Here is a 26769-nt window from a genome sequence, read left to right as displayed (position 1 = left end):
CTGCCACGTGCGGCGACTGCTGGTCGTGGGCTAGCGGCTTGGCGCCGTGACGGTGACGGTGAGCCGCCTCCCTCGCACGCTGCACCCGGTCTGCATGTGCCCAACAGCCAGCGGCCAGCGAAGACTCGGATGTGTTATGTGTCTCGATGCACACGAGCAGGACAAGCCATGTAGTCGTCGTCTCGTGTGTCTGTTCGGTCCCTGGTGCCTTACATGTGCTGGTCTGCATACGGGTAGTCGAAATAAGCCTCACCGCATCATTGGAAGCCCTGCTGCTACCCGTGCGTGGACTGGACCGACACGGGATGTTCACGCCTACATTGCGTTATTCTCTAGCCAAAGATTCACAGCTGCATAGGGCTGCATGCCAAACAAGGCTGCGCTGGGCTTCTCATGTAGCTGTTTCCACCGGAAAGGACATGGGACGAGACAGCCACGTGACATGTGCCCACGTGACATAGTTCACGTGACGTAGTCCACGTGACTAATCACCCACGTGACTCCACAGGAAACGGCGCAGTACAGCACGTGGCGGCCTGACGAAGCCTCACTCGAACTACCCAGGCACTGCCCTGTCCTTGGTGTCGATATTCCTCATCCGGAAGTCCATGTATGTACATATACGTCGCTCCATCGGCTGCACTTCCAATGCCCTTGGCCTGCTTGTCCAAGCAGCCAGTGCACTCCCTGCGGCCTTGAGAAGCCCAGCATCCCTGATGGCACCTGTCAAGTCAAAATGAGGCTGACCTTCCTTTGTGGATAGATGTCGGTGGCTAGTTTTGGCGGACAAAAGCCGCTCAGCGTCGACATTGGACAAGTCCGGCTGTGCCGGTAATAGACCGGCTGCCCCACAAGGCGATTATGCAGGTGCAGCGTCGGGAGCCTCCCCAGCCGCTTTCTTGGTTCACGCGCATGCGTCACCTGGGCTGCCATTTGTTTATATCCTCTGCCCCCTTCTCCCCCCCCCTCCTCCACCCCCGGCGCCACAGAGATATACACACATACCCTACAGGACATATCGCTACCACATCCTGCCCCGGGCTCCACGCGCGCATTGCCCCCGACATCCATCCCTTATCGATAACCACCCCCAAAGCCCCGGCGCATTGCGACCGCGGCGCCATCCACCGTCACAGTGTCGTCCCCAAAGTCCCGCCACGAGTTGGCCTCTCTCCCAGACATGGACCCGCAGGACTCGATCGACGATGACGAGGGCGCGCCTCCGCAGGCTTATCGCGACGACGAACATGCAACCGCCTCGGCTGCCACATTGGTTACCCATTCCGAGGCTCCGGATCGGGAGGACCACCATCCGCAACGACCCTCCTACGCCACCAGATACCTGCCCCCACGATTGCGCCGCTTCTGCCATAATGTCGTTGTCTGGGCCAAGGGCCCTCAGCCACCGCGCCCGTGGAAGATACGTCCCTTCTTCCCCAGGATCCAAACGGCGCCCATTCGCTTCTTGAACAACTACTTCCCCAAGAAGAAGCAGAAGATTGCCTTGCTCGTCTTCTTCTACTTTTGTTGGATCCTGACCTTTGGCTTGGTCTTGCATCGTAGTGCCTTTGCAGCAGACATACCCGGCTACGGCAGCCCCGTGCGCGTGCGATGTACTGATCGCTTTTGGAGCGATGGAAATGGCTGTGGCCTCAATGGCGACCTGTGCCGCCCGTTTGAGAACAGCACCATGCCTTTTCGCTGCCCAGCAAACTGCAAGCGCGTGCAAGTGATATATCCACATGCTGTTGGGGATCAGTTTGTGAGTTATCAACCCCTCGTCATAGGCGGGCCTACAGACGAGGAGGAAACGCTTGAAAACACATACTACCGTGCCGACTCGTTCATCTGCGCTGCCGCCATCCATGCTGGCTACATCAACGACGCTTCGGGAGGGTGTGGAGTCTTGGCACAGGCGGGCGAAAAGTCCAACTATCCCAGTGTGGATCGAAAGCACATCAAGAGCGTTGGCTTTGACTCGTACTTTCCGCGCTCCATCTCCTTTCTCGGTGGCGCCCAAGCCAAGTGCAGAGATCTAAGGTGGCCGTTGCTTGGTGTTTCGCTGACATTCACGATTCTCTTGTCGCTCTTTACCACATCGCCCTCCGTCTTCTTCACGTCCGTCTTCGTCGGCATCTTCTGCCATGTCGCGCTTGCTTCGGACCCGCCCAACATGACCGACTACTATGCCATTGTCAGCATAGCGCTAGCACGTCTGCTCCCGGCGTCGTTTTGCATGTATGCGGTTTACCGATTTGCCGTGCGTCGCCAGCTCGAGGGCCTGGATGCGCAGATTGAAAAGACGATTCTCTGGCTGGGAGGATGCTGGATAGGCGCTTTGAACAACTACACCTTTGACAAGATTCCCATCGAGCGCCTCACCCCTCACGAGATTAAAAACCAGCCAGGCGCCATCCCTGCGCTCATCATCATTGTCCTTACCCTGTTCTTCATTGCCCTCGGACAGGCCTGGGCGTTTAGGATTGAAGGACGCCTTCCTCGCTACCTGGCCATCTACGGCATCTTGGTTGCAGGCATACTCACCCTCGTTGCGATACCCAAGATGAACGTCCGGATCCATCATTACATTCTCGGCCTTCTCCTCGTTCCAGGCACGTCTATGCAGACACGACCCTCGCTCCTCTACCAAGGCATCCTCATCGGCTTATTCATCAATGGCATCGCGCGCTGGGGATTTGCCAGTATTCTGGAAACGCCGGGTGCGCTTCGTGGCGATGCGCCCAGTGGCACCCCTCTCCCAGTCATTACTGCGCCCGTCATTTACAACAACGTGGATCTTCCCCATGTCAAGGCCAACATTACTTTTGATTGGCAATTTCCATTTCCAAAGCCTTATGAGGGAATCAGCGTCTTAGTTAATGACGTGGAAAGATACCGCGAGTTTGAAGACCGGATGGAAGGAGACTGGACATGGACCAGGCACAAGGAGGGCATAAATGAGTACTTTCGCTTTGCATACTTGCAAGGAGGGGGGCGGGGTGATTACACAAAGGCGGGAGTGTGGAGAGCGGACGGCGGGTGGACAGAGATGGAGGCGGGGCCGTCGTGATGTTGTATATGTAGACTATAGTGTTACACAAGTAGAGAAGAATAGAGGTGCATTGCTATGCGGGATGAGAAGCTTGTGGCAAGCATCCAGCGGGTGGCCTGAGGTGCCAAGAGAGACGTCTCCAGTGTGCTGCTTTTGGACTGGCCGGTACTGGCATAGCCTCCGCCGCCGTCTATGCAGACGATGGATCGCCAGTCGTCAGCGTGGAACCGGATGACGAGGCGCCCCGCCAGCGAACCACCTGCATGCAACAAAGTGGCTCCCAGCCCCGTCTGTTGCTGTTGCAAAGTGTCCAAAGTTGTGGAGATGCTTCTGGAACCGCATCTTGAGCGGGCACCAGCCATTTGTCATGCCACTCACTGCCTCTGCCACTGCTCTCTACTCAGCTTACCGCTACGCACGCAATTCTGTCACAAGTTGACATGTCCGAACCAGGTTTGTCAGCGCAAAGTCAGAGTCGCGAGTGCCGCGTATTTACGGGGTTAAGGCCTGGATAGCCTTTGGCATGATTGGTGGGCGGTCGCGAGTGCAATCATGTCCCAGGGAGGGGTAAGCCATCACAAGTAAAAGTTGCGACACTTGTGCACTAGCTGACTTGGTCCCACCGGAAGGCTGCATTATAGGACCCAGAGAAGAAGGTGCGGGACCAAGTATAAGTAGGCCAGCGAAGCAGCTCCGGAAAGGCACTGCCAGCATTCCTACTACACCCACCTACTACAACCACCCAATTCCATACCACCACCACAATGGTCAAGATCATTTTCGGAGGCTTCGGTCTCTCCGACCAGGCATACTTCAACACACCCGAAGTGCGCAGTCAGGTCATCGACACGCTCCTCAGCAACGGCATCAAGAACATTGACACAGCACGCATATACCCCGGTTCCGAAGAAGCCATTGGCAAGCTCGAGAAGCGCAAGGAATTCACCATTGACACCAAGCTCCCCGGCGGCTTTGGCCCCGGCACCGCCACCAAAGACGGCGCCATCAACGACTCGCAAGACTCGCTGAAGCGCCTGCAGCTGGACCAAGTCGACATTCTGTACATCCACGCTCCCGAAACCAGCATCCCCATTGAAGAGACGCTCGAGGGCATCAACGAAGCCTACAAGAAGGGCGTGTTCCGCCGGTTCGGCCTAAGCAACTACGCCGCCGAGCAGGTGCAGCAGATCTACGACATCTGCAAGGCCAAGGGCTACCCGCTGCCGCAGGTGTTCCAGGGCAACTACAACCCCGTCGCACGCCACTACGAGGCGCAGCTCTTCCCCACGCTGCGCAAGCTCGGCATCCATTTCTACGCCTACTCGCCGCTGGCCGGCGGCTTCCTGACCAAAACAACGGCCGACCTGGATGCCGGCGGCGGCCGCTTCAACAAGGACGCCCTCGGCGGCTTGTACAGCAAGCTCTACGACCACGAGCCCCTGCGCCAGGCCCTCACCAAGTGGAACGAAATCGCAGAGAAGGAAGGCGTGTCCAAAGCCGAACTCGCCTACCGCTGGGTCGCCCATCACAGCGCCCTGCAGGGCGACGACGACGGCGTCATTTTCGGTGCCAGCAAGCCCGCGCAGGTCGAGCAAACTGCCCAGGGCATCAAGAAGGGCAAACTCAGCGATGAGGCTGTAAAGGGCATCGACGAGATTTGGGAGAGCGTCAAGAGTGTTGCTCCTGTGGATAACTATCATTCTAGGTAGAGGGTGGGATTGTTGCTGGAAAGACAACTGTGGCTTGTGGAATGAGGCATACAAAATAGATATACTACAGTACAATGAATGAATGAATGAATGAATGGATAAATCAATAAATGAATAAATGGATAAATCAAAACAAGTAAGTAAGTAAATTCATGCATATGCCTCCCTTTCGCCCCCTCGTGTGATTGATCTCGACTAGATACTGTTTCAAAATCAAGTCAAAAAAAAACCCCTCCCCCCCCCAAATAATATTTTCATACATATTCCTTCACTTTCTCTCTCGTATGTATTCCTCGAGTCCGAATTTCACCTTTCACTCTCAATCCACCCCGAATTCCCCTAAAAAAAAAGACAGATTCATGCATTTTCTCGCAGTACACACTGACTCGAATCTCCTATCTGCATCTCCCATCTGCAGCAAAGATGAAGAAAGAAAGAAAGAAAGAAAGAAAGAAGAAGAAGAAGAAGAAGAAGTATCATGCCTCAATACCCCTCCCCTCCCCTTCTCTTCCTCTTCACTCTACTTCCTCTTCACAACCGTAATCCCAGCCTGCTTCCCCTTTTTCCCTTTGCCTTTCCCATTCCCTTTCCCATTCTCATTCCCACTGTTCTTCTTCGTCGTGCCCTCATCAGGACCAAGTTTAACTTTCTTCCTGCTGGGCTGGCTTTGTTTCTGTTTGGATGTTGGATTGCGTTTTACGCCGTGTACTTGTGTTTTTGCTTTTGTGGTTGGTTTAGGCTTGGCTGTAGTAGTTGTAGTCTTGTGGGTTTCCAGGATACCTTGGTCATCTGCATCTGCATCACCCTCCTCACATTCACCACCTGCATCCTCTGCATTCTCTTCTTCCTCGTCGTCGCCATCCTCATGCCCCAGCAACCCATGCTCCTTGACATGAAAAATCACATCGAGCGCTACATCGCAAAACTCCTGGATGCCGCGGATCAACTCGAGATTCTTCTTGTTGCTTTCGAGGCCCGCGCGCCAGCGATCGAGGACTGCGAAGAAGATTTCGTCGGGGTTGGCGCTGCGGGCGGAGCGCGTGCGTGGGTATTCTGTTTCGTGTGAAGTTTTTGCTTTGGTTTTCTTGCTTCCTGCACCTGCACTACTACTACTACTACTACCACTACCACTACCACTACCGCCGCCAACGTGCTGCGAATTCCCACCGTGAGTACGAATCCGGCTTCCCGGCTCCTCATCCCCGATTTCAAACTGCACGTACGCCTCAATCACCATGACGGCGATAGTATGGAAATTCAGGAGCGCAACTGCGGGACACGGATCGGGTGTTGCGAGGGCGCGCTGAGCAGGGAGGAATACGTTGAGCAAGAGATGGGTTTCCTGGTCGGCGTGGTCGGGCGACAGGAGTAGTTCTTCGCGGACGAGGCCGGGCAGCGAGATCTTGGCGCTGGGAAGGTCGTTGGTCGGGGTCGGGGGTTGTACTTGGATGTCGTATTGGGGGAGTTTCCAGTCGAAGGCGGGGGTGGTGGTGGAAGGAGGAGGGTGCGAGACGAGCGGCGTAGAAGCGGTATCTGTATGCTGGACTTGGTGCTGGAGTGCCAGTGCAGGAGAATCGGGCTTGGAAATTGTCACTGTTGGACTGGTGCCGGATGGATGTCGTTTTACTCGCATTTTCAACGGCTCGTCATCATCTGAGCTGCCTCTTTTGTGCATTTCCTCCTCGCAGTCGTCTTCGTCCATGCGATCATCGTCTCTCTGCTGTGGCGTAGATTCTGGTGCAGTAGTACGCAAACCCGGGAGCGGCATGCCTATCATATTGCATCCCTGCGTCGGATACGGCGCCATGTAGGAATTCACCGGCATCTGCCCATGAGGAACCGATGGCTGCATCTGGCCCCCTTGATACTTCGCAGGCCCGTTCCCGAATCCAGGCTGCGGGTACCCGGGCTGCGGGGGAGCACGCTGATACGTCAATGGACCCATGAGGAATGAAGGAGTAGTAGCACTGTGCTGGTTTGGAGAGAAGCCAGAATAACCATACGCGTCTGGAGCCTGGTACGCTCTCTCTACCTGCAGGCGCCGCACATGCTCGAGCTGCCGCTTTTTCTCCGCGATTTGCGCCTGTAGCTGCTGTTGCCGGCTAAAGACATCGTCGAAATTCGGCTGTGGGTATGCTGGAATAGATGCTTGTAGGAGGCTCGGAGGCGCAGGCGCAAGCGTGTTGTATGGAGCAAAGTCGTTAGAGGTGAGGTAGTGGATGGGAACATCGCCCGTTGAATGGCGGAATAAGGGCGAGTTGCTGGTAAAGTTGAAAGGAGTGGAAAAGGAGTGGTGACGTGGAGTTTGGTCCATCTTGTGTTTAGGTGGTGTATCTACCAAGATGGATTTGGGTTGCTGTGGAGGGTTGGTGGTTGCCTTCTCTCCATCGACTTCCGTCCTTGTGTCTTGTAAGGCTAGCTTAGCGGTCTCGTAGCTCTCCTTGCGATGATGAGAAGCAGCCGTTTGTTCAGGGGTTGGAGTTGCATGGGGCTCTTCGTCTTTCTGCGCCGGTTTGCCACTGACTGTAGTCTGCAGTGATGCATGTCCGCTGCATGGCTCGCCTTGAACTCCACCACTCTCAAGAGAAACCGCCGACTGGGCAACGTTGTTGTGATCAGGCTCACCAGCGGTAACATCCACAGTCTGGTTATAGCCTTCGTCCTTTTCCCCATGAGAAGTCGCGCTTGTGCCTTGAGATGCATGAAACTCTATCCCTTGTCCTACTGTTGGACCAGGATACTCCGCTTGTTCGAGCTCTGCACATTCGACTCTCTTTCCAGTGACGTTGTCTTGGAGAATCTCTTTTGCTGGCTCACTCAAAGATTCCACAGTAGAAGAATGCACCTCATCCAGCTTCTCACTCTTGACTGGAGCATCGTTCGAGCTGACATCCTGATGCAGAGCCTCTGCCTCACGTTCAGGCTCTCGCTCCACAGAACCTGTTTTAGCATTGGCTTCTGGAACTCCCTTTGGCTGCGTAGACTGGCCAGAGCAGTTTGACAAGGTAAGTGCAAGAGTCTCAGTTCCTGCCGGAAGACCAGCTGTGTTGTCGGCGTTATCCTTGGACTTGACACCATGCTGTTCCTGTTGGCCCGTCTCTCGATTGTTCTTTGCGCACATAGTTTTGTCTTTTTCAGCGGGTGCCTCCTCTGGCTTGTCCTTGATAACACCTTCTTCACTATCACGTTGGGAGGTGTCCATCTCTTGGAGCTCGTGACTCGCAGCCTCGCCTTTGCAACGTCTAGATGCGGGACCCTCCATTTCTTTACGCACAGAGGAGCTATCAGGCTGTTCCCACTGAGAACAAGCACCTGCTTCTCGCGGGTCTTGCACGGTAGACTTGCTTGCGGGCTGCATACTGCACTGCACAGGCCGGCGCGCTATCCGACAATCAGTTATCGCGAAAGTTTGATTCATCTGCATACGTACCTTTGAGATAGATGAGTGCTTAATATCACTGTATGGCTGTCCCTGCAATAAAATAGCTGCTTTGAGAAACCGCTGATTGGGATGTTGTAGAAAGGGAGAAGAGTTGCGTACAGAAGAAAAGAGATAGACAAGAGCGGCTATTTATATGCTGTAGGCACCTCTCTCAGGCGAAGGCTTTGGGCAAGAGTTACACCGCTTCTCTCACCTTGTGGTGCGTTTGTCAGGTCCAAGAGAGTCACGTTTGGGCTGTAGGTAGCCTGGTGGCAGTGATTGCGCAAGACAGGATTCGGGATATTTGGGTGAAAGCGTGAGAGATGAGTAGGCTACATCGTTTGAACGTGGGGCGAAAGCATGTTTTGGCTGATGATAACCAGTCTTGGGTCTGCAGAGCGGTATACGGTTGGGATGTTTCAGTGCCACTGAGTAAAAGTGTGAGACGAAATCGAGATAAAATGACAGGACCTTGGGCACTTGGTTGAGCCTGCAAAGGGCAATCGATAGGGCAAGTAAGCTCAAAAATCTAGACAGAAGCGATATGTATGCTGAGAGTGTGGAAAGTCCCATCCATAGACCATCCATGGCAGAAAACCCAAATTCCCAGGGCCCAGAGATAATAAAGGATGAAAGCGTTTTTGTTACATCATGTCTAATAATTCGCCATCTGTGAGCTGGTATCTTTATCCATCACATAATCCCATTTTCTTATTCTATCTTCGCCACATCGGCCTTCAACCTCGTCACAAACCCATCGAAAAGCGGGTAGAGCGAGCAATCCCTATACTTGTCCACAAACCCGCCCTCCATGTTCTTTGCCGCGGCGACATCCTCCGTACTCATATCCTTACCATCCATTACAGTTCCTTTTGGATACACAGGCCGTGTCCCGCTCTCTACCAGCTCGACGAACGCGGGGTCTATAGGGACGCTGCCCAAGAAGGGGACTTCAAAGTCATTAGCCATGACCTGTCCCCCGCCTTTACTAAAAACATTTGTGCACTCCGAACAATTGGGACAGACGAAGCCGGCCATGTTCTCTATCACCCCCAGAACTCTTATGCCGGTTTTCTTGCAAAAGTTGAGTTCCTTTTTAACGTCACTGATGCTAATGGATTGTGGTGTTGTGACTACTACTGCGCCAGCAAGAAACGGGAGGTTCGGGTTGAGAGAGGGCGAAGGCGTCGTGTTCTTCAGCAGATTCTCGAGCAGGGAGATGTGCTCGTCCGAGGTGCCGGGCGGCGTGTCGATGAGTAGGTAGTCAAGCGGCGGCCAGAGGACATCGGTCAGGAATTGCCGGACCATTGCCGTCTTCTTGGGACCGCGCCAGATGACGGCGTCGGAGCGCGAAGCCAGGATAAAACCCAGTGACATGCATGACAAGGCCCCGATTTTCTGTCCCTCTGCACTGCGCGTCTCTTCTCCTTCTTCTTCCTTCTTCAATTTCTGCGCTGGCAACGTCTGCGCTTCGTGTACATCGACCGGTATCCAACCACCTGGGGCCTGCCTCACTTTTGAATCCTCAATGCCAAAGAATCGCGGTATGCTCGGGCCAGTAAGATCGATATCCAAGACGCCGACCGAGTGGCCTTGTAGCGACAGCGTAAGCGCGAGCTGTGTGGTTATGCTCGACTTGCCGACCCCGCCTTTGCCGGAGAGCACGAGGACGATGTTGCGGATGTTGTCGAGAGGCATGGCGGCTGGTTTGATATGGTTTGTTTGCTTGGTTCTGTGCAGTCTCAGTCGGGCGACTGTTGCGACCGGATATAGGTGACGTTGTCGGAAGAGGGTATGAGGCGCATGGTGTGAAGTGCTGAGGTTGTGGAGCGCTTTGAAATCCGACAAGCAGAAGTGGCGGTTTGCGGCGAGATCGGAGGTCCGACTTTCAGCCGAAACCGTCTGCTTGACGAGTATCGGAATTGATGCGTTTCAACCTGGAGTCTTTCTGGGGTTTTGTAAATTCGTGTTGAAGAGGCAGGTTAGACTTCCTACACACAATATTTGACCCCGCCATGTAGAATTGGCCATGGTCATGTTCTCTACGACTTGCTCTCCACTTATTCTAACCAGATCACAGCACAGCAGCTATCATATTGACAAGCCCAACTTGAACACATGCTTGAATACCCAACTTGTTTCAAAGTGCATCAACACCACTGTATGATATTCCCACGCGACTCCAAATACATGGCACATATCAGCGCAACCATGATCACCCTCATCTCCTTAGTGCGCAGCCTTTCTCATGGGTGCCTCACCACCAACCTCCAGCCTATATCCCTCTGCACCCTTCTCTGTCTCGAGATCCTTGGGCTTCGCCGCCTTGGCTCCCACCTCTGGGAATGCGAATGCCTTGCTCTTGCCGCCCTCCAGACCCTTCCAAACGCCGATTGTGTTCCAGTTGGTCCATGTTAGGGCGCCCACCCATGGCTGCACGTTCCAGCCCAGCTCCAACACTACGTCTGTCCTGTTGCCCAGCTTGCCGGTGATGTCCGTGATCTGGTACTTGGGCTTCTGGTTCTGGAGGTGAAGCTCGCCAATGGGGTAGGGAGATTCAGTCTTTTGCTTGGACGCGGCGCGCTTCCTGGCGGATTGCTTGGGGAGCTTCGACTTGGGGTCTGGGTGGACAAAGTGGTTCTGGTGCCAGGGCGCCGACGTGGATGCGAGGATGGCGTCCCAGATTATGGCTTCCGAGGGAGGCTCTGAGGCGCGCGTCGAGGGGTAGACGGCTTTGAGGTAGACAAAGACTTGCTTTGTGTTCCAGTTGAAGAGGCTGTTGAGATCTGGGGCAGAGTGTAAGCGGTTATTTCTTTTGGGTTTGTCTGCCTAAAACGCAGCCAAGGCATGAGTGCGAGACATACTGGCATCCAGGTCAAACTTGATATGCGCATACTCCTCCCTCTTGGACGAGTAGTAGTGCGGCCGGCCCTTGACTACCTGCACATTGCGCAACGATATGCTGGCCGAGGGATCTTGGGGCGAAATAAAACTGCTCAGCGCGATGACGGCCGCGACTGTGAAGGCGACGGTGGTGAAGAAACCGAAGACATTCTGCACCCGCACCAGATTCGAGTGCATGGTGGATGTGTGAGTGAGCGCTCGGCTCTCTGCAAGCGTGTGGGATACGAGTGAGAGCTTCTGGGGAGACAGACGCTCGTCAATGGGAGATGTGGAGATGTAGCCGCTGGTCTAAGTGGTCCTAACACGTATCTGGTCCTGTCGCACGGAGGTCGGAGCTCAGCCTTACCAGCCAGGGTCCACTAGCGTCGTTACGTCTCAAATACCTGGACCACACTTCACACCATCTTTCTTGCTTGTTATGTTTATTTGATAAGAGGACCTGAGATGGATTCAACGCCGCATATCTTTATATCCCCATTCGAACACCAATCGGTCCTCCATTGAAATCCAAGCATCAAGATCCACCTTCATACATTCAACCAATGATCTTATACACCCTCAAAACGAATAAAACTCAACCTCCGCAATGCCCGTCCGAGCAGGTATCATAATAGCGATAGGAAAGCCTCCATAGTCTGGGTCTTCGTTCGGCATCACGGCATTGGCACCACTCCTCGTCTCGTCGCCCCCCAACGTCCTCAGCGTCCGTAATTTACCCGTCTTCACATCCTCCACGACCTTTTCCTCGTTCTTCAGAATGCCATTGAACTTGGTGCCGGGTTTTGTTGATTCACCCATAATCTGGAAGCCCCATCCAATGAGGAGGAAACGCGCACCGCCACGATGAATCACCATGCCACTGCCCGTGCCTGGTTTCCCAAACACAAACGAGCGCTCGACAGTAATGTTCCAGTCGCCAAACCGCCGTCTGATGGGTTTCGATGGGTCTTTGTCGCCAGAAATTTCGTCGAAACAAAAGCCTACAGATGAGCCGGGATTTCTCTGTGCTTCCAGCACAAGCTGAGAAACCTGCGACAATAACCCGTAGTGCTTGGTAAAGGGATTGGTCTCGGGCTCCAGTGTGTCGATACCGAATGGACTAGCCAAGAGAGCTTGGAACGTTCCGTACGCTATCCAGATACGGCGAACGCCATACTCGTCTCTGCGTTGTTCTGGGATAAAGAGGATGTTTCTGCCATGCCGGTACTTGCCGCACAAAGTCGTGTAGTCGTTGAGATAAATGTCCGGCGCAATGAACTCCAGATTAGGTGCGTAGCGTAGCCATATATCAAGAACATTGGTGGTGCCGCCTCCAGAAGGGTAGTCGCCTGGCTCTCCGCCTCCACCTACAACAGTAGGAGTATTGTCGTCGGCATCCTCGCCTGCATAATTCTGCCACACGTTTGTGTAAAGCGGAAGTGGAAACTCGGCTTTACCCGCTGCTGCCACCCGGTCCAAGAAATGCGCATAGTGGTATGCCATGAAGAGTTCTTCCGTCCTGTTGCTTTTTCCAAACACCTCTTCCCACGACCCAGATTGCGGCTTCGACCGCGCAACAAACGTCTTGAGGTGGGACTTGAGATCAGTATGCAGCGACTCGTACTCTTCGCCCAGAAACTTGAGCAGATCCGCGGGCACAGGCTCTGCATATACCTTGTTCGCCCGCTCGCTCCCGTCTCGACTATCAAACAACAGCCCGACTTCATTCTCTACCTGGACCATCAAAACAGTGCTGTATTTCTCATCCACCTCCTTGACATGCGCAAGCAACCTGGCAAACGCCTTCGCATCCGCCTTGACATTCTCCTCGCAAAACAGCGACAGCACATCGGCAACCTGCACCACGCCCCCCGCCTTGCGCAATTCCGCGCGTGGAAACCGCTCTGGATTCGTTTTGACCCAGCCCGGCGCATAAGTCGATCTGCCTATGCAATTCCAAAATCAACCTTTCCCCTCACACGAAACCATCAGCTAGGAGTACAGATGAGGAAACTCACCATTCTTAAACGACCCAAACCACAACAGAATCAAATGCATGCCATGCTCGCGCGCACCCAGAATAACTCTATCCAGCTCTTCGAAATCGAATTTCCCTTCCTCAGGCTCAATCATTTCCCACGTGACGGATCCAAGAAGCGTATTTACATTCGTCGCCCGCATCTTGGGCCACACTTCACGCATGTATTGTGCGGATGAGAGCGACGAGTTCTGCAGTTCGCCGCCCAGCATGAGGAACGGCTCGCCATGGACAACAAGCTGTTTCGTGGTTCCATAGTCACGGAGGTGCGGGATGTGGGTGTTGGAAGCCATAATGTATCTTTCGAGGGAGGGGGGGGATGTTTCTCAAGGAAATTGACAAGTAGGAAGAGGTGTGAGGTAGGGAAAAGAAGATGCACTGACTGTATACATCACAGACGCTTTTCTTTCCTCTTTGAAAACGGTCAATTGCTTGTATGCCCTTCTCGTCCGCCCCACGTGCAGTGGCCAGCGGGGCTGCTGGTGCTGCTGCCAGGCGGGGTAATAGGTAATCACCGAGGGGCGAGCAGAAAGATGGATGCTGATATCTACCGGTTGCTAAAAGCGCGGCGTATCTACGACGTCAAACATCGATATCTAGTTTAAGATGGATCTGCACGGTAGAGATACTCAATTAGGTATACCGTACCTAGCATGCTCCGGCCAGTCTTTGGCATCCGACCTGCAAGCCCTCTCGTTACACGCTCGACTTTACCATACATACCTCATATCGACTAGCGCCCCATCACCCAAGTACCCCCATTCCCCGCGCCGCAGTAACAAGCTTTGGTATTCTGCAACGACTCCTCCATTCCCACTCCACCACTTAAGAAAACCCCACTCTCCTCAGGAACCCCTCGAAATCCGCAAACCCATCCCACCCGCCAACATCGCCCACGACGCCCTGGCTCCACTCAACGCCCTCCTTCGCCCCAGGCCCATAATACATCCAGTCTTTAATCATATCCATGTTTTCGCGCAGCTCCTCGCCCCCCTTCCACTCGCTATCCCGCATCTCATGAAACGTACACGGCTTCCCCGTGACAGCCTGGACTGCAGCACACACATCGAGTGGCGTGGCCCAGCCGCTCGCGGCGCGCACATGTTTCCCCATTGTCAAGTCCGGGCGCGCCAGACACGCAGCTACGAACCTGCCAAAATCATGTGCGACGTCCAGCATGGGGATCTGCGTGTGCGGGTGAAACAGCTGTGTCAGTGTATATCCGTCTCCGTTTTCCGCTGCCACGCGCTTGATAGACCCAGGTACATTTGCCATGAAGAATCCCGGTAGCACAAACGATGCGGGCTGGCCAGTCTCCAGTATGTATTCTTCAACTAGCGCCTTCGAGTCGAAGTGGTGCAGATTCGCCAGTTTCCCACCCGTGATTTTGGATACGTGAGGTAGCGACGACCAGATGAGGTGTGAGACCTTGGACTCGAGACACGCGTCGGTGAGGTTACGGCCCTGCTGCAGTTCGTGGGCTAGCGACGCTTTTTCCCAGTACTATGTATCAAGACGGTAAGTTATGTAGTTTGTTTTCATAAATAAAAAAACGAAGAAGACGAGATTGAAACGTGGGAAAGTTGGAGGTGTGAAGTTGGGAGACAGCGAGGGGAGAAAGGGAAACAAAGATCAGTTGGGTATTTTAAATAAGAAAAAAAATGCGAGGAACAATAGGTTAGTTATTCAAAGTCAAAAATACGGTAGGCAAGTTGAAAGAAGAAGAAGAAGGAGAAGAAGAAGAAGAAGAAGAAAACGAACTCATATCATCACCCTCAAATACTTACTTACATTGGTAACGCCAAACACCGCATCTGACCCCCGAATAGCCTGCAAAATCGACTCTTTACTATTCAAATCTGCATGTTATATTCCCCAGCATTAGTCATATAATATCAAACACTTTTTCCCTTCTCTCCTCCCTCCATCTCAACCCCCCCCATCAAAAACACCCAGAAAGGAAAAAAAGTAAAAGTAACTTACAGCAACCATCTCCACACCCCTCTCCACCATGGCCCTCGCATCAGGTTTATCAGGACTGCGCGTGATACCGCGGATGCGCCACTGTGTGCTGAGCTGTGCATGGACTAGGATGGCGCGGACGACGGAACCGCCTTGGTTGCCTGTTGCACCGAAGACGGTGATGAGTTTGGTCATTTTGCGGGAGGGGAGACGAAGGGAGTAAAGTGTGAGTAAGTGTGAGGGGTGTGAGGGGTGTGAGGAAGTGAGGGTATTTAAGCCTGGATGCAAAAAAACACAAGAATGGATAGTGGGAGAGAGTGAGAGAGGGAGGATACGAGAGCTAGATTGTTGCAGATAACTCGACTGCGTACGTATATGTATGTATGTATGTATGTATGTATATATGTACGACTTTACTGCATCACAAATGCAACTACAGTAGCTACCTACCTATGTAAGCACCTTTGTAATCCGTCCGCCTCCCCACCACCCATCCACACATACACACACAATAAAGTCCTTCCTTCCCCCATTCGCAGCACCAACGCCTCGATGGTCCATAGTCGAGAGCCATAGTACCATACCAGCGGCGATGAGTAACCATGTTCTAAGCAGCAGTCGCCGCTGAAGCGGCCCCCGTCGCCTGACAGGCCGAGTAATGCGCGTGCGGGGGTAGAAAAACTCGCTGTGTACATGATGCAGGGGAGGGATTTGCTGAGGGTGGGAAGGATGCTAGTGCTAGTGCCAGGCATGGATGTGCTTACACATTCGTGCATGTTGTGGCTTGCATGTAAGTGTAAGTACAAGAAGTAGCAGTAGTAGTAGGCCCCAGGTCCGCGGAATGGCAGAGAATGGCGGGGATTAGGGATGGAGGATTCTCTGGTGTTCAGCCAATGGGGTGTTGGAGACTACTTTATCTTTTTTTTTATTCGCTTGAATGGCTACGGGGTGAAGAATAGGAATGCAAAGCTGTCCTGCTATTTGCTAGTGCTTGTCAGGATGAGTAGGCGCCTGAATGCTTGGCCCCTCGTTTGCGTAATTGTTGATAGTGCTCTCTCTTGATTCAGTCGACTTTTCCTGTTGTCGTTCGCCATTTGGAGCCTGAAGTGGACAAAGAGCTCTCCTTCGCTTAGATTGGGGCGGACTAATGACTCCGATGAAGCTCTGTCTCTTAATTTTAGCCGGGACGACAGACGGTGCTTTGGAGTCGGATACAGCGGCACTAGCATCCTCGGATGCTCTTGTTATTGGCGTTGATGGGGCTAATATCGTGGAACTTGTGGAGGTAGGTTTGGGCGTATTTGGTCTCAATCTGTTCACTTCTGAGCCCTCGTCTTCATTCTCGTCACTAGAACATAGAGCTTCAGATACGCTGGATGCTTGGAACCTGCCTTCCTTCCTCTGTGGTGTCTCCGGTAAGGGAAGAGAACTCGAACGTTGCGTCGTCTTCTGCGTCGTCTCATCTGTGGTAGCAGTTACCTGGGATCCATTCATCTCTCGGACATACTTCTTAACCAACAAAGCAATATCTCTCGCATGTCCATCGAGATTCTGTGCGTCTGGTATTTCAAATTTCTCCTCAGCCATGCGTTCGAGGTCTTGCATGGTGACTGCGTCCTCCCACGTCCGGTCATGGTGGATTTTCCGGATTCTTGGATGGCGTAGCATCTCGAATGACGCGTTTTGCGGCGTCTCGAAGCCTCCACCAAGAATCTCGGCAACAAATGGCTTTCTAAATGCAACAGACATGCGTGGTGTGCAATCTCCAAAGTTTGAAATCTCAAACTCGTCCGTCCAACCGTCCTCACGCAAAGTGGCCTGACGAATATACCCTTGCACATTCAGGTATCTTGCGTCGGACTTGGGGATGCTCGTGTTGAGACATAGGCTGGCAACAACATTGAACCTAGGTCGTATGCCTGTACGCATGACTTCATCCTTGTTGATACAGCATCCCAGATGAAAGTTTGTCCAGTGCAGAGGTTTGAGATTGACTTTTGCCGCAACCTGAGCATCAAAGCTGGCACCAATAACGACAAAGTCGCCCAAGTCTCGTTGGCCGCCCATGTCGCACAAGTAATCCTTCTTCAGTTTGATGAAAAAACTTGCTTGACGATGCCCGTCACCGGTTAACAGGGGCAGGTAAGGCGTATACAATGGTTTCAGGACGAGCCCCTCTTGGCGATCGGCAAGGTTCCGGGCAAAAGTCTGTTTAAGGTCTGTTAAGCCACTCCCTGTCTTAAAATCCAACAGAGTCCACTCTGAGCGCATCGACCGACCGGGTATCACACGAACAAGTTTGCGAAGAATTTTTCGGCGGTCCTGCAGGCAGTGACGTAGGATGGGCTCGTCGTCCAGAGTCAAGACGTCGAAGAAGACGATCATGAGGTGTTCCCACTTGTGCGGTCGAGAGTCTTGCATCGTGCCTATGAAGGACCCTGAGCGCGTGACGTGCTTGCGAATCTTCGAGAAGGGCAAGATTTTCCTGTCTTCGTCACTGTATACCACCATTTCGCCGAGGACGATGCAATTCCTTTTGAACAGGGCGTCGGGTTGACCGATACGAAGAGCGTTGCGGATCGTGCCATCGATAGCGTGACGGTCGGCCGTTGCATCTTTTCCGTTCTTGGAGAAGATCCGCAGGCTATTCTTGCCTTTTTCCAGGTCGACGTGAATTTCACAGTACTCGCCGTCGTATTTGACTTCGGCGGCCCATGCACGGCTACCGACAAGTTGAATGCAGTTTTGGAATGACCATGCTTTGTAATAGCTTGGCCGCCCCATCTTGACACCCACCCTGGCCCTGAGTTTTTTCGCTGCCTCTATGCGCATGGCATTTGCCTCTGCAGGTTCAGGTGCTGCAGGGTAGCAGCTGAGTTCGCCCCTGAGGATATCGAATGCGGCGTCAAAGTCGTTCTGAAACATCAGTAGCTCCGGTAGAAGAAAGTGATAGCGCTGCATTACGAAAAGCTCGTCCAGCTGGATCGTACAGTAGTCTCGCAGTAGCAGGCGGACTAGCCATTTCGCTTCCCACGACTCAAGCCGTACAAAGATATGTTTCATCTCCGTGTCACTCTTGAAATCCAAGTCGCGCCGTTGTCGGATTTGCTCGTCGGAAAATCTATATTTGGCCGCCAATTGTACCAGAACACGGTCGACTTGGTCGACGGAGAGATGCTGTTTGCTGGAGAAGGTGCCATCCCAAGGCTTCATGGCGCGCTCGATGTATACACCCAAGTCGCCATGGGTACCCGTCTTCCAGCCATCGAAGAGGGCACGCTGTCCGTGGTTAAAGGCAAGTAGATGGGAGAGTGTCTTGGCGAGCAAGGGCGGTTGCAACCCGTAAACGCGATCTTTTCTCCGATGAGGGAACAGGACAGAGAGCACGGCTCCGCCATTCGTCGCTGGGTCGTCGAGAGCATCTCTTTGATCGAGAAACCACTTTGCAATAATGTCCCGAGCTTTGTCCTTGTCATGCTTTAAAGGTTCTCGCGACTGTTTTGCGGTTATGTCTTCGATGCTTTGCAGGAGGCTACAGATTGCATGGAACGTGATAGTCATAGTAGATCCAGATGCTGAATCTTCGATTCCCCAGAAGATTAGGCGTCGATTCAGAGCCTTGGGATCGATTGCGGATAAGCCAGCGTTGGGAAGCGCTCTATCGAAAGTACCGATGAGTGATCCCTGGCTACTCTCAAGTACCTTTCGGTTCAAGACCCAGATGTCGGGGAACCTTGCGGATGAACAATTGTAGCCCTTTGCCTGTATACCGCCGATGCTGATACCGGCTCAGGGCAGTATCGTCAGCACAACAGAGCAGGCGAATAAGCGCAACGGCATGAACCTGCTTTCAGGTTCAGTCACAGTGGAAACAGCAACGCAACAAGCGCCGGTTCGCAGCACGGGTACCTTGGAAAAGCAAGACGTAAAAGATATATGTTGGGATGCGTGGTACCAAAACACGGCAGGTGTGAGATATGGAAGAGGGGCGAGCACGCGCGGGCATCCTGCCTGAACGACAGCAACGCGCTAATGCGGGTCATCACGGGACCTAAGCAATATGTATTTCCGCACCAACGTGGGCGACGGGGCAACTTCGCATGACATTGCTCCCTTGGTCTGCCGTCGCCAAAGTAGTTGATACCAATGGCATCTTTACACAGTTTGCGACTCTACCACGTGCAGCCCTACGGCCAACCGGGGAGGTTTGGCCGCGGTACGGCTTGGCAATGACGCTAACTACGTACCGGAAGTCCGCATGGCCCCAAGTTCTACGTCATGAATAATTGACGTTGAACATCCGCGCCGGCTTTGAGTTTGGAGTCTGACGAGCATCTGATGAACTCTATGACACGAGGCCAAGGAAGAGAGAGAGAGAGAAAGAGCTTGTTATATATAACTGAGGGGGCTGTGTGCCATCCGAGTAAAATAAACGTTGGCGTGGGCTTTCTCCAGGCTTCGTACGCAACTGGACAGCCGTAAAATGTAAGTTTTCCAGGTATATACGGTTCCGCCGTACTCCGAACGGTGCTTCCCTGTCTACTCGATGGATTCCATGGTGTACTCGATGACTAACAGCGTTCCAGTTTTGATTGCCAACATGTCGAGCCAGCGCGAAAGCGTCGGGGATCCTCGGTCGGAAGCGTCGAAGAAAAAGGATCTGATTGCGCGCGGCGACTATACACCTACGCCCGCGGGCAAATTGACCTTTTTTCTGCTCCGCGGCGTTGAGCCTCTGCTCCAATACTCGATCCTAGCTCATGGCCTCGGCACGTCTGTCCTGCACCGCGTGGGACTGCGAACACTGCCGTGTGGCCTTCCTGCGCAGACGGGCATACGCGTGATTGATGGGTTGGGCTTGTCTCCGTACCGCTTGGTGTTGTTGGGAATGAGCATTGGAGCGGCAGTCAAGCAGAACATATGGGTCACGTCCCTGTCGGGGGAGCCAATGCCAGTGGGCGGGGCAGTCGTGGTAGGAGTGTTTAATGCGGCGTTCAATAGCCTGGCCTCGTATGCGTTCCTCACGACGATCACATCCGCGTCAACCGGAGGCAATTTCCCACAGCCGGCGCTCCTGGTTGGCGGCTCGCTCTATGTCGTCGGAATCCTGACCGAGCTCATTGCGGAGGTGCAGCGGAAGCGTTTCAAGGCGGACCCAAACAACAAGGGCAAGCTCTACTCGGGAGGCCTGTGGAGCTTTGCGCGACACATCAACTATGGGGGATACACGTTGTGGAGGGCTGGATACGCCATGGCTGGGGGAGGATTCGCGCTGGGCGCCTTGGTCGCATCCTTCTTCGCTTACGACTTCAGCCAGCGTGCCATTCCCGTCCTCGGCGAGTACTGTGAAAAGCGCTACGGGGCGCAGTACGACGAGTTCAAGAAGACGACGCCGTACAAGCTGATTCCGTATATTTACTGATATTCCATTGGGCGACGCTGGGACACGGCTGCAAAAAGCAGAGCGAGAATGTGGTGAATTCGGCAAGATCCGAGCCCTGTTCGGCTCCAGAAAAGCATATCATATAGCCTGCATCGTGTGGTTCCACGTGCCTGCTTAGTGTTTTTTTCTTTCTTCTTTTCTTTTCTACTATTCTCGCATCCGCTGCACAAAGGGCCGATATGTGCATGCACAAGGCCTTGGTAGTGCCGGCTTACACTGGAGCAGGCCTGCCGCGCCCCAGGGTCCTTTGATGCAATAATCAAAGTCCATCACATTTCGATAATGGCCACTACACCATTCACCATGGGCAGCAGCCGTCTCCGGCGACTAGCGCCTGACGGCCGGATCATCTGACATGAGTGGTGCATGCTTATGTCCCAAAGCAGCATCTCACGATAACGGCAGGCCGTGTGGGAGAGATATGGCATCCACTCGTTGTCGCACGATGCAGGTGCGGTTCTCGTCAAGATGGCATAGCCGATGCCGCATGTGGTGTTCACACCGTCGTGGTTCCAAGGGGCCTTTTGCCGACGCACGCCCCACCATGGGCATTTGCTATTGCGAAAGAACAAGTGGTACGCGATCTAGCATCCAGCTAGGAGATCTGCGGACGTTGTGCCACCACCTAGACGACCCGAGGGGTCGGGCGCTACAGGTAGTGTGTATGAAGGTATTCTTTTTTTTCCGTGGTGTGAGCGTCGCAGCACGACTCATGGCGTATTGTTTGGAGGGAGCAGGCATCTGTGTTTTCAAAACAAGCCTTGTTTAGCAGACGGGCGGGGGTACGGCTGTAAGAGGAAATGCGCGTGGTGTGGTAGGAGCCGGTACGGCGGCGGAGATGGGACCAGGCACAGTGTGTGTGTGTGGGTGTGCATGCAGGCAGGCAGGCAGCTGTTGACCTGTTTGTATACAGTACAGTACACACAGAGGATGGATGGACGGCAACTCGTGCAGCGCTGGGCAACGAGCGGCCGGCAGAGGGCCAGCAAGCGATGATCTGCAGAATCCTCAGCACTTCAGCTTTTCCAGGGTCCTCAGTGTGGCGGCTGGCGGAAACGATGCTGCTCCATGGTGCAAGGATGCGGATAGGCGATAGGGACACGGGCGCGTCTGCAGCAGCGCTACTCGCCGCAACCTCGCCCAATTTTCCAGAAATACATTTGTGGGCAAATTAGTCGCATCTCCACAGAAACAATTATCGATACAGACACGGAACGCTGGTTGTTTATCGATAGTGGTCAGGAGGTGGCTGTGGGGTCTCTCTTATTTTTTTTCTGCTGGATGCTTCGGCGATGACCGGCCGCTTTTTCTCATGCGAGCATGGTGGGCGATTAGAAGCCGCCGCGGCGGGCACTGGGCGATGGAGACGAAGAGGCTCAACAAGTTTTTTTTCTCGCTTGCAGCCAGCTTGGATGCTTGTAGCAGGCAGAGATCACGATCCGGAGGGGGGGGGTGTTGGCTGGCGTGGTGCCTATAGGCCGAGGGCGTGGCGTGCTACAGAGCGGGGAACGGCTGGTGGTGCATTGAAGCGTGCATGCAACCCCCACCAGGCGTGCAAGACGACATGCCGTGGGAGAGTAGGCCGAGTCGAGTGCGAGCAGCGTGTTCGTGCCGCTGCCCTGGGGCGAGGGGAGCGAGGGCGGGCATGGCACTTGCAGCTGAAACGCTGTGCTTTTTTGCCTTTGGCCTAGGCTTGGAGGCATGGCGGCGGTGCGTGCTGGAGCCAAGTGCTGTGGTGCCGCGGTGCAGTGAGGCATTTGACGTTGGCTGAGGTCATGACCTCGACGTAACCTCGTATCCAAAAGGCCGGCGCTTGTGCTGGGAGGCCATGAAACATGCGCGCGCCGGTTGGGCGGGCCAGCAGCAGTGGCAGCGGCAGCGGCAGTGGCAGTGGGTGGCACTGTAGCAGCAGCAGTAGCGGTAGTAGTAGCAGTAGCAGGACGTTAGCAGCAGCGGCGGCGATGGCGGCGATGGCGATGGCGATGGCGATGATGATGATGATGATGATGATGATGATGATGATGATGATGATGATGCAGTGCGGGCTGGGCTGGAGGGGGAGGGGGACATGGTGGAGCCGGGTTTGGCCATGCTTCCATGGGGGCATGCATGGGCACAGGTAGCGATAGGCGTAGCGTACCATGGCATAGGCAGGGTGGTATATGGGCAGAGGGCGGCCACGACCAGGACCAGGGATAGTCGGCAGACAGGGCCCAAGGAAGTAGTCGTGGGCCGTACAGGCGCCTGTTTTGGCGTCGAGGGGCGCGAGACATGTCCAGAGGCCAAGGGCGGGCACAATAGCACGCTGGATTCCGGTTTTGCTGCTGCAGCGATAGCAATAGCAGCGGGCTGCTAAGGGCGGGCGGGCGACTGGGTGTGGTGTGGTGTGGTGTTGTGTAGGGGGCGTGTGTGGTGTGTGGTGCGTGTGTGTGTGTGTGTGTGTGTGTGTGTGTGTGGTGTCGGGGGGCGTGCAAGCATCAAGGCCTTTCGTCATTGACGGCCGTGGGTGGAGAAGTCGTTCCCAGGCGTCGGCTCACACATTTCTAGCGCCGTCGCCCTCAACGGCAAGCACGGAGAGGCCAAGCATCCGCATCCATAGTACCGACAGGGCATTGCATACATGCATACTACTACTACCAACCTACCTACCTACACACATACATACATAGCCACTTGCGACTCGCTCGCTCGCTCTGTGTGTCTCCCTCTGTCTCTCCATATCGCCCCATCTCTCCCTCTGCGCGGCCTGCCTGCGGTGCTGTGCTAGTGGTAGTACTACTACTTGCTACTACACCCTCCCCCCCTCTCTCTCGGACTCGCTCCCCTCGGACTCCCTCCTACGCACATACTCCCTCCTACGCACATACTCCCTCCCTCGCCCTCTCACCCACCACACCCACCGCACTCACACCTCATTTCCCGCACGCTGCACCGCCATCGTCCGTGACCCACCCTGCTGCTGGCCCGCCGTCGCCGTCGCCGTCGCCGCCGCCGTAATAACGTTGGACTGCACCGGACCGGACTAGCTGGCTCACAAGGCGGCTGCATCTGTAAGTCAGCTTTTGACGCCAGGCCTTTTTTTTCACGATGCCATGCGAAGCTCCCACGCGGTGCACGCACTAAATGTGCTCAATGGCCTGCAAGCATCAGCCCGGCCGCCCTCGCCATGCATCAAACACCCTCTCCCACACGGCCCGTGTCAACTTTTCTTTTGCTGCCTTTGCTTCCTTCTTTCTCGCATGCGCCCTGGCTTAGTAGTAACCCGCTCTCCTAGTGCTCCCGCCCGCGTCGCTATTAAGCCTCCCAGCTGCCTCGCGCGCCCACGACTCTGCTGCCCTGCCCTGTCCTGCCCCCCCCCAGTCTCAGCTTCTCCTCGCATCCTGCCGCGGGGTGTGTGTGTGTGTGCCTCCATCCCCCCCCCCGCCGTGGTCCTGGCCTTCGCTGCCTCACCCCCCCCTCCGTCTGACGGCCGCCTACCATCAGCATCACTAATTCCTGTTACTATCGATTGCGCCCCCCTACCCTCACCGCACATCAGGCCATTGCCCGGAAGCAGTGGGAACTTGGTGCTGCGGGACGCCAGTGCAGAGTGAGCGCAGGGCTGCAGCGTACATCGTTGCAAGCGGGGCGCCAAGCGAGCAGATCCGCCATATCGCCATCCGCAGCCAGCTACATAATAAACGCCGGCTCCTCTTCGCCCGCGCCCTGGTACCAACACCACCACCACCACTGCCACACACCACAACCGCCCTTGCTTTTGTCCCCTCGCTCCCTTCTCCTGGCGCAGTCTTCCCCTGACGTCAGGGCGCTCATCCGTGTTTCACTCATTGCACACGCGTCGCCCGCGCCAGCCCGCTCTCCTTCCTTCAAGATGCAGGCCGTCATGGCTCAACCCCCACAATCCGCCGCCTACGGCGCTGTCCCTCTCCGCCGCAAGCCCATTCCCACCCCAGGCGTCGCAGTCCGCCCCGCCTCGCACCACCAGCACCAGCTCCAGCCCCAGCCGCCCTACAACGACGCCCAATTAATGGGCCACTCGCGAACACGCACAACCAGCTCGGGTGTCTTTCCCATGGGCTCGCCCACAACCGCCACCATGAATTCGCAATACCCATCCCAGTACCAGAGCAGCCTCCGCCGCACCCCGACCTCGTCGACCAGCTCCACCAACGGCACCCCCAACCGCTCCAATAGCGGCGCCCTTCGCCGCTCCTCTTCCACACGCTCCGGCGGCAACTCGCCCACGTCGTACGTGGCCATGATGCGGAAGCAAAAGGCGACGGTCTGGTGCGATCGCGCCCAGTACGAAGACCCCCGCATGCTCGCCCAGCAGCGCCAGGCTAAGATGCGAGCAAACATGGAGGTGGCCGGCGGTCCGCACCACGCGCCGCCCCGGAGTGCCTCGGGAGGGTCTGGCGTGGCCGGCGGCGTGCGGTCCAAGATTGGCCGTCACCATGGCCTGCCAAAGGCGTCATTGTACGCCCCAGTCACGTATGCAGGATCGGGCGTGCCCATGCGGCTGAGTGCTTCGGAAGTGGACGAAGGCGACGACGAGGAAACAGGTTCCATGCAAAACGGACAATATCACCACCGTACCGGCTCCGGCCGCAGCTCCCTGGGCTCAGGACGCCGCATATCCTACGCCAATCCCACGGGCCGCATATCGTCCAACAGCACCCCACCGCAGAATTCGTCTCCTGACGGTGAACTGGCCGATCTCAAGGAAGAACCCACTCCCTCTCCGGCCGAGTACGACCCCAACGCACCCAGCGACATGAGCTACTTCCACCACACAAAAACAAACGCCAGCACAGGCAGCGGAAGCAGCGGGGAACGCAACTTTGGCGACGTTGGCCAGATGCCTGCACGCGATCACCTCAAGGCGCCGACGGACAAGAAGGTCAGCAAAGACGAGCTCGTGCGAAGAGGAAGTGTGGACGAGAGGACCATGACCATGGGAACGCGGCTCTTTGTCGCCAACCCCGACCTCAGCGACTAGCAAACGAGAACAAGAGGCTCTTTATTTATCTATTTTCTGCGATACCCGACACCACGATTTTAGCGCTGCTTCTGGGCGATGCACACATGAGTACATGCAAAAGAAGAGCCGGCCATTCAGTACAAGGCGAGCCATTAGCAGCACCATTTTTTTTCTTCTCCTCTTTCGCTCAGCACATCAGCGTTGTCTTTGTTCATTTTTGGCACATTAGCATTTTCGCTTTTTATTATCTCGTCTGTTTTAGCATGTGCAAAAGCAGCGTTGGGCGGTTAGGAGTTTTGCCTCTTTCTGTTTTGGATAGACGGCGACACAGGATGAGGTTTCTCATTGTCACAACAGTTACCTTTTCTTCTTCTCTTCCTCTCTACGCGTATGCGACTGAGGTTCAGCGCTGCGGGCGCACCCTGGTGGTTCGCTCGTCCACCATCACCATACCATCATCACACACACACCCCCCCTTGTAAATACCATAGCACAGCCCACCATGCCTCGCGCTTTGGCCGTGGCAACGACTGATTGATTGCCTGCATACCCAGATACATAAACATAAGCATAAATACTATACCGCCTTGTGTTGGCAGATGACGGCTCCCTTGCACAAATGAATTGTTGGCGACGCGGCGAAACGGCCATTCTGCCATGTGCTCATCAACACGATATCGCCGTGATGAACTCATTTACGGCAACCAAGCCGGAGAGACAAAGACGGAGGCGGAGCTTCATTCGTTCCGTGTTGGTGTGGTCAAATGGGACGGCGCGGGCACGTGGGATAAAGGGGCGGCAATAGCACTTGCACTTGGGGCTACAGAGGGCCGATCATTGCGTGTACCTGCCAAGACGCCTGCTAATATTAAGTATTATAGCTGCTAAAAGAAGACGGACGAAATCATATATTGGTATTACATTACTACACGTGAAACGGGGGGCGCAGCTGGGTAATCAAGGGACGGGATCGAGGGATCGGGTCGGACTAGGTTTGACATGGATTGCATCGATTCCCCATTGCCCTTTCTATTACTGTCCGAGCTGCCCCGTAATATCTAGTATGTTGTGCGTCGGTATGTATGTACGTATGTGCTATGTACGTACACGAGTGCTCTGTGCTGGCTCAGGGTCCCGTGCCGCGGCGGCATCAGCTTTGGTTCTTTCTGTGCTGACTGTACAAAACAAAGTTTGATTGCCATCCAGCTGCAGTGCTGATTCTGCGGCGCCGTGGCGGTGTGCGGCCATCAGACGCGTGAAATGGCTGGCTTTGCATACAA

The 26769-nt window shown here is 54.7% G+C and overlaps 10 protein-coding genes across 10 annotated transcripts; 4 read left to right on the top strand and 6 right to left on the bottom strand.

Annotated features, from left to right (window-relative positions):
* Nucleotides 1-1126: 1126 nt before the first annotated feature.
* On the top strand, nt 1127-3070 carry SETTUDRAFT_139101 (uncharacterized protein; the record flags this gene model as incomplete). Its single annotated transcript, XM_008030379.1, has 1 exon — nt 1127-3070. Exon 1 carries the CDS (start codon nt 1181-1183, stop codon nt 3068-3070), a length of 1890 nt encoding a protein of 629 aa, XP_008028570.1. The 5' UTR covers nt 1127-1180.
* Nucleotides 3071-3793: 723 nt separating this feature from the next.
* SETTUDRAFT_119307 (uncharacterized protein) lies at nt 3794-4885 on the top strand. The gene has a single exon (XM_008030378.1). It carries the CDS (start codon nt 3817-3819, stop codon nt 4759-4761), a length of 945 nt encoding a protein of 314 aa, XP_008028569.1. The 5' UTR covers nt 3794-3816; the 3' UTR covers nt 4762-4885.
* A 396-nt stretch (nt 4886-5281) lies between these two features.
* SETTUDRAFT_21568 (uncharacterized protein) lies at nt 5282-8119 on the bottom strand (the record flags this gene model as incomplete). The annotated part of the gene is made up of 1 exon (XM_008029842.1): nt 5282-8119. The coding sequence occupies one exon, from the start codon at nt 8117-8119 to the stop codon at nt 5282-5284; it is 2838 nt and encodes a 945-aa protein (XP_008028033.1).
* A 774-nt stretch (nt 8120-8893) lies between these two features.
* Nucleotides 8894-9880, bottom strand: SETTUDRAFT_92586 (uncharacterized protein; the record flags this gene model as incomplete). Its single annotated transcript, XM_008030377.1, has 1 exon — nt 8894-9880. One exon carries the CDS (start codon nt 9878-9880, stop codon nt 8894-8896), a length of 987 nt encoding a protein of 328 aa, XP_008028568.1.
* A 255-nt stretch (nt 9881-10135) lies between these two features.
* On the bottom strand, nt 10136-11327 carry SETTUDRAFT_139094 (uncharacterized protein). The gene is made up of 2 exons (XM_008030376.1): nt 11047-11327; nt 10136-10968 (listed from the first exon to the last, which is right to left on the bottom strand). Exons 1-2 carry the CDS (start codon nt 11261-11263, stop codon nt 10412-10414), a joined length of 774 nt encoding a protein of 257 aa, XP_008028567.1. The 5' UTR covers nt 11264-11327; the 3' UTR covers nt 10136-10411.
* Nucleotides 11328-11644: 317 nt separating this feature from the next.
* Nucleotides 11645-13396, bottom strand: SETTUDRAFT_21565 (glycoside hydrolase family 35 protein; the record flags this gene model as incomplete). The annotated part of the gene is made up of 2 exons (XM_008029841.1): nt 11645-13011; nt 13084-13396. 2 exons carry the CDS (start codon nt 13394-13396, stop codon nt 11645-11647), a joined length of 1680 nt encoding a protein of 559 aa, XP_008028032.1.
* Nucleotides 13397-13928: 532 nt separating this feature from the next.
* Nucleotides 13929-15260, bottom strand: SETTUDRAFT_93688 (uncharacterized protein; the record flags this gene model as incomplete). Its single annotated transcript, XM_008030375.1, has 3 exons — nt 13929-14606; nt 14895-14962; nt 15083-15260. 3 exons carry the CDS (start codon nt 15258-15260, stop codon nt 13929-13931), a joined length of 924 nt encoding a protein of 307 aa, XP_008028566.1.
* A 789-nt stretch (nt 15261-16049) lies between these two features.
* Nucleotides 16050-18905, bottom strand: SETTUDRAFT_21563 (uncharacterized protein; the record flags this gene model as incomplete). The annotated part of the gene is made up of 2 exons (XM_008029840.1): nt 16050-18843; nt 18901-18905. The coding sequence occupies 2 exons, from the start codon at nt 18903-18905 to the stop codon at nt 16050-16052; spliced, it is 2799 nt and encodes a 932-aa protein (XP_008028031.1).
* Nucleotides 18906-19384: 479 nt separating this feature from the next.
* SETTUDRAFT_164440 (uncharacterized protein) lies at nt 19385-20708 on the top strand. The gene is made up of 2 exons (XM_008030374.1): nt 19385-19550; nt 19652-20708. Exon 2 carries the CDS (start codon nt 19666-19668, stop codon nt 20485-20487), a length of 822 nt encoding a protein of 273 aa, XP_008028565.1. The 5' UTR covers nt 19385-19550; nt 19652-19665; the 3' UTR covers nt 20488-20708.
* Nucleotides 20709-24379: 3671 nt separating this feature from the next.
* SETTUDRAFT_155487 (uncharacterized protein) lies at nt 24380-25507 on the top strand (the record flags this gene model as incomplete). Its single annotated transcript, XM_008030373.1, has 1 exon — nt 24380-25507. One exon carries the CDS (start codon nt 24380-24382, stop codon nt 25505-25507), a length of 1128 nt encoding a protein of 375 aa, XP_008028564.1.
* Between the last annotated feature and the right edge of the window lie 1262 nt (nt 25508-26769).

Source organism: Exserohilum turcica (assembly GCF_000359705.1).
Source record: "Exserohilum turcica Et28A unplaced genomic scaffold SETTUscaffold_4, whole genome shotgun sequence".
In the NCBI taxonomy this organism is placed as follows: Eukaryota; Fungi; Ascomycota; class Dothideomycetes; order Pleosporales; family Pleosporaceae; genus Exserohilum; species Exserohilum turcicum.
This window is presented reverse-complemented; position numbering and strand designations above follow the sequence as displayed.

Coding starts and splice junctions, on each gene's coding strand:
- SETTUDRAFT_119307 (XM_008030378.1), top strand. CDS start 3,817: ATGGTCAAGATCATTTTCGGAGGCTTCGGTCTCTCCGACCAGGCATAC.
- SETTUDRAFT_139094 (XM_008030376.1), bottom strand. CDS start 11,263: ATGCACTCGAATCTGGTGCGGGTGCAGAATGTCTTCGGTTTCTTCACC. Junction 10,969..11,046: donor CAAGTTTGACCTGGATGCCA/GTATGTCTCGCA, acceptor ACTCTGCCCCAG/ATCTCAACAGCCTCTTCAAC.
- SETTUDRAFT_164440 (XM_008030374.1), top strand. CDS start 19,666: ATGTCGAGCCAGCGCGAAAGCGTCGGGGATCCTCGGTCGGAAGCGTCG.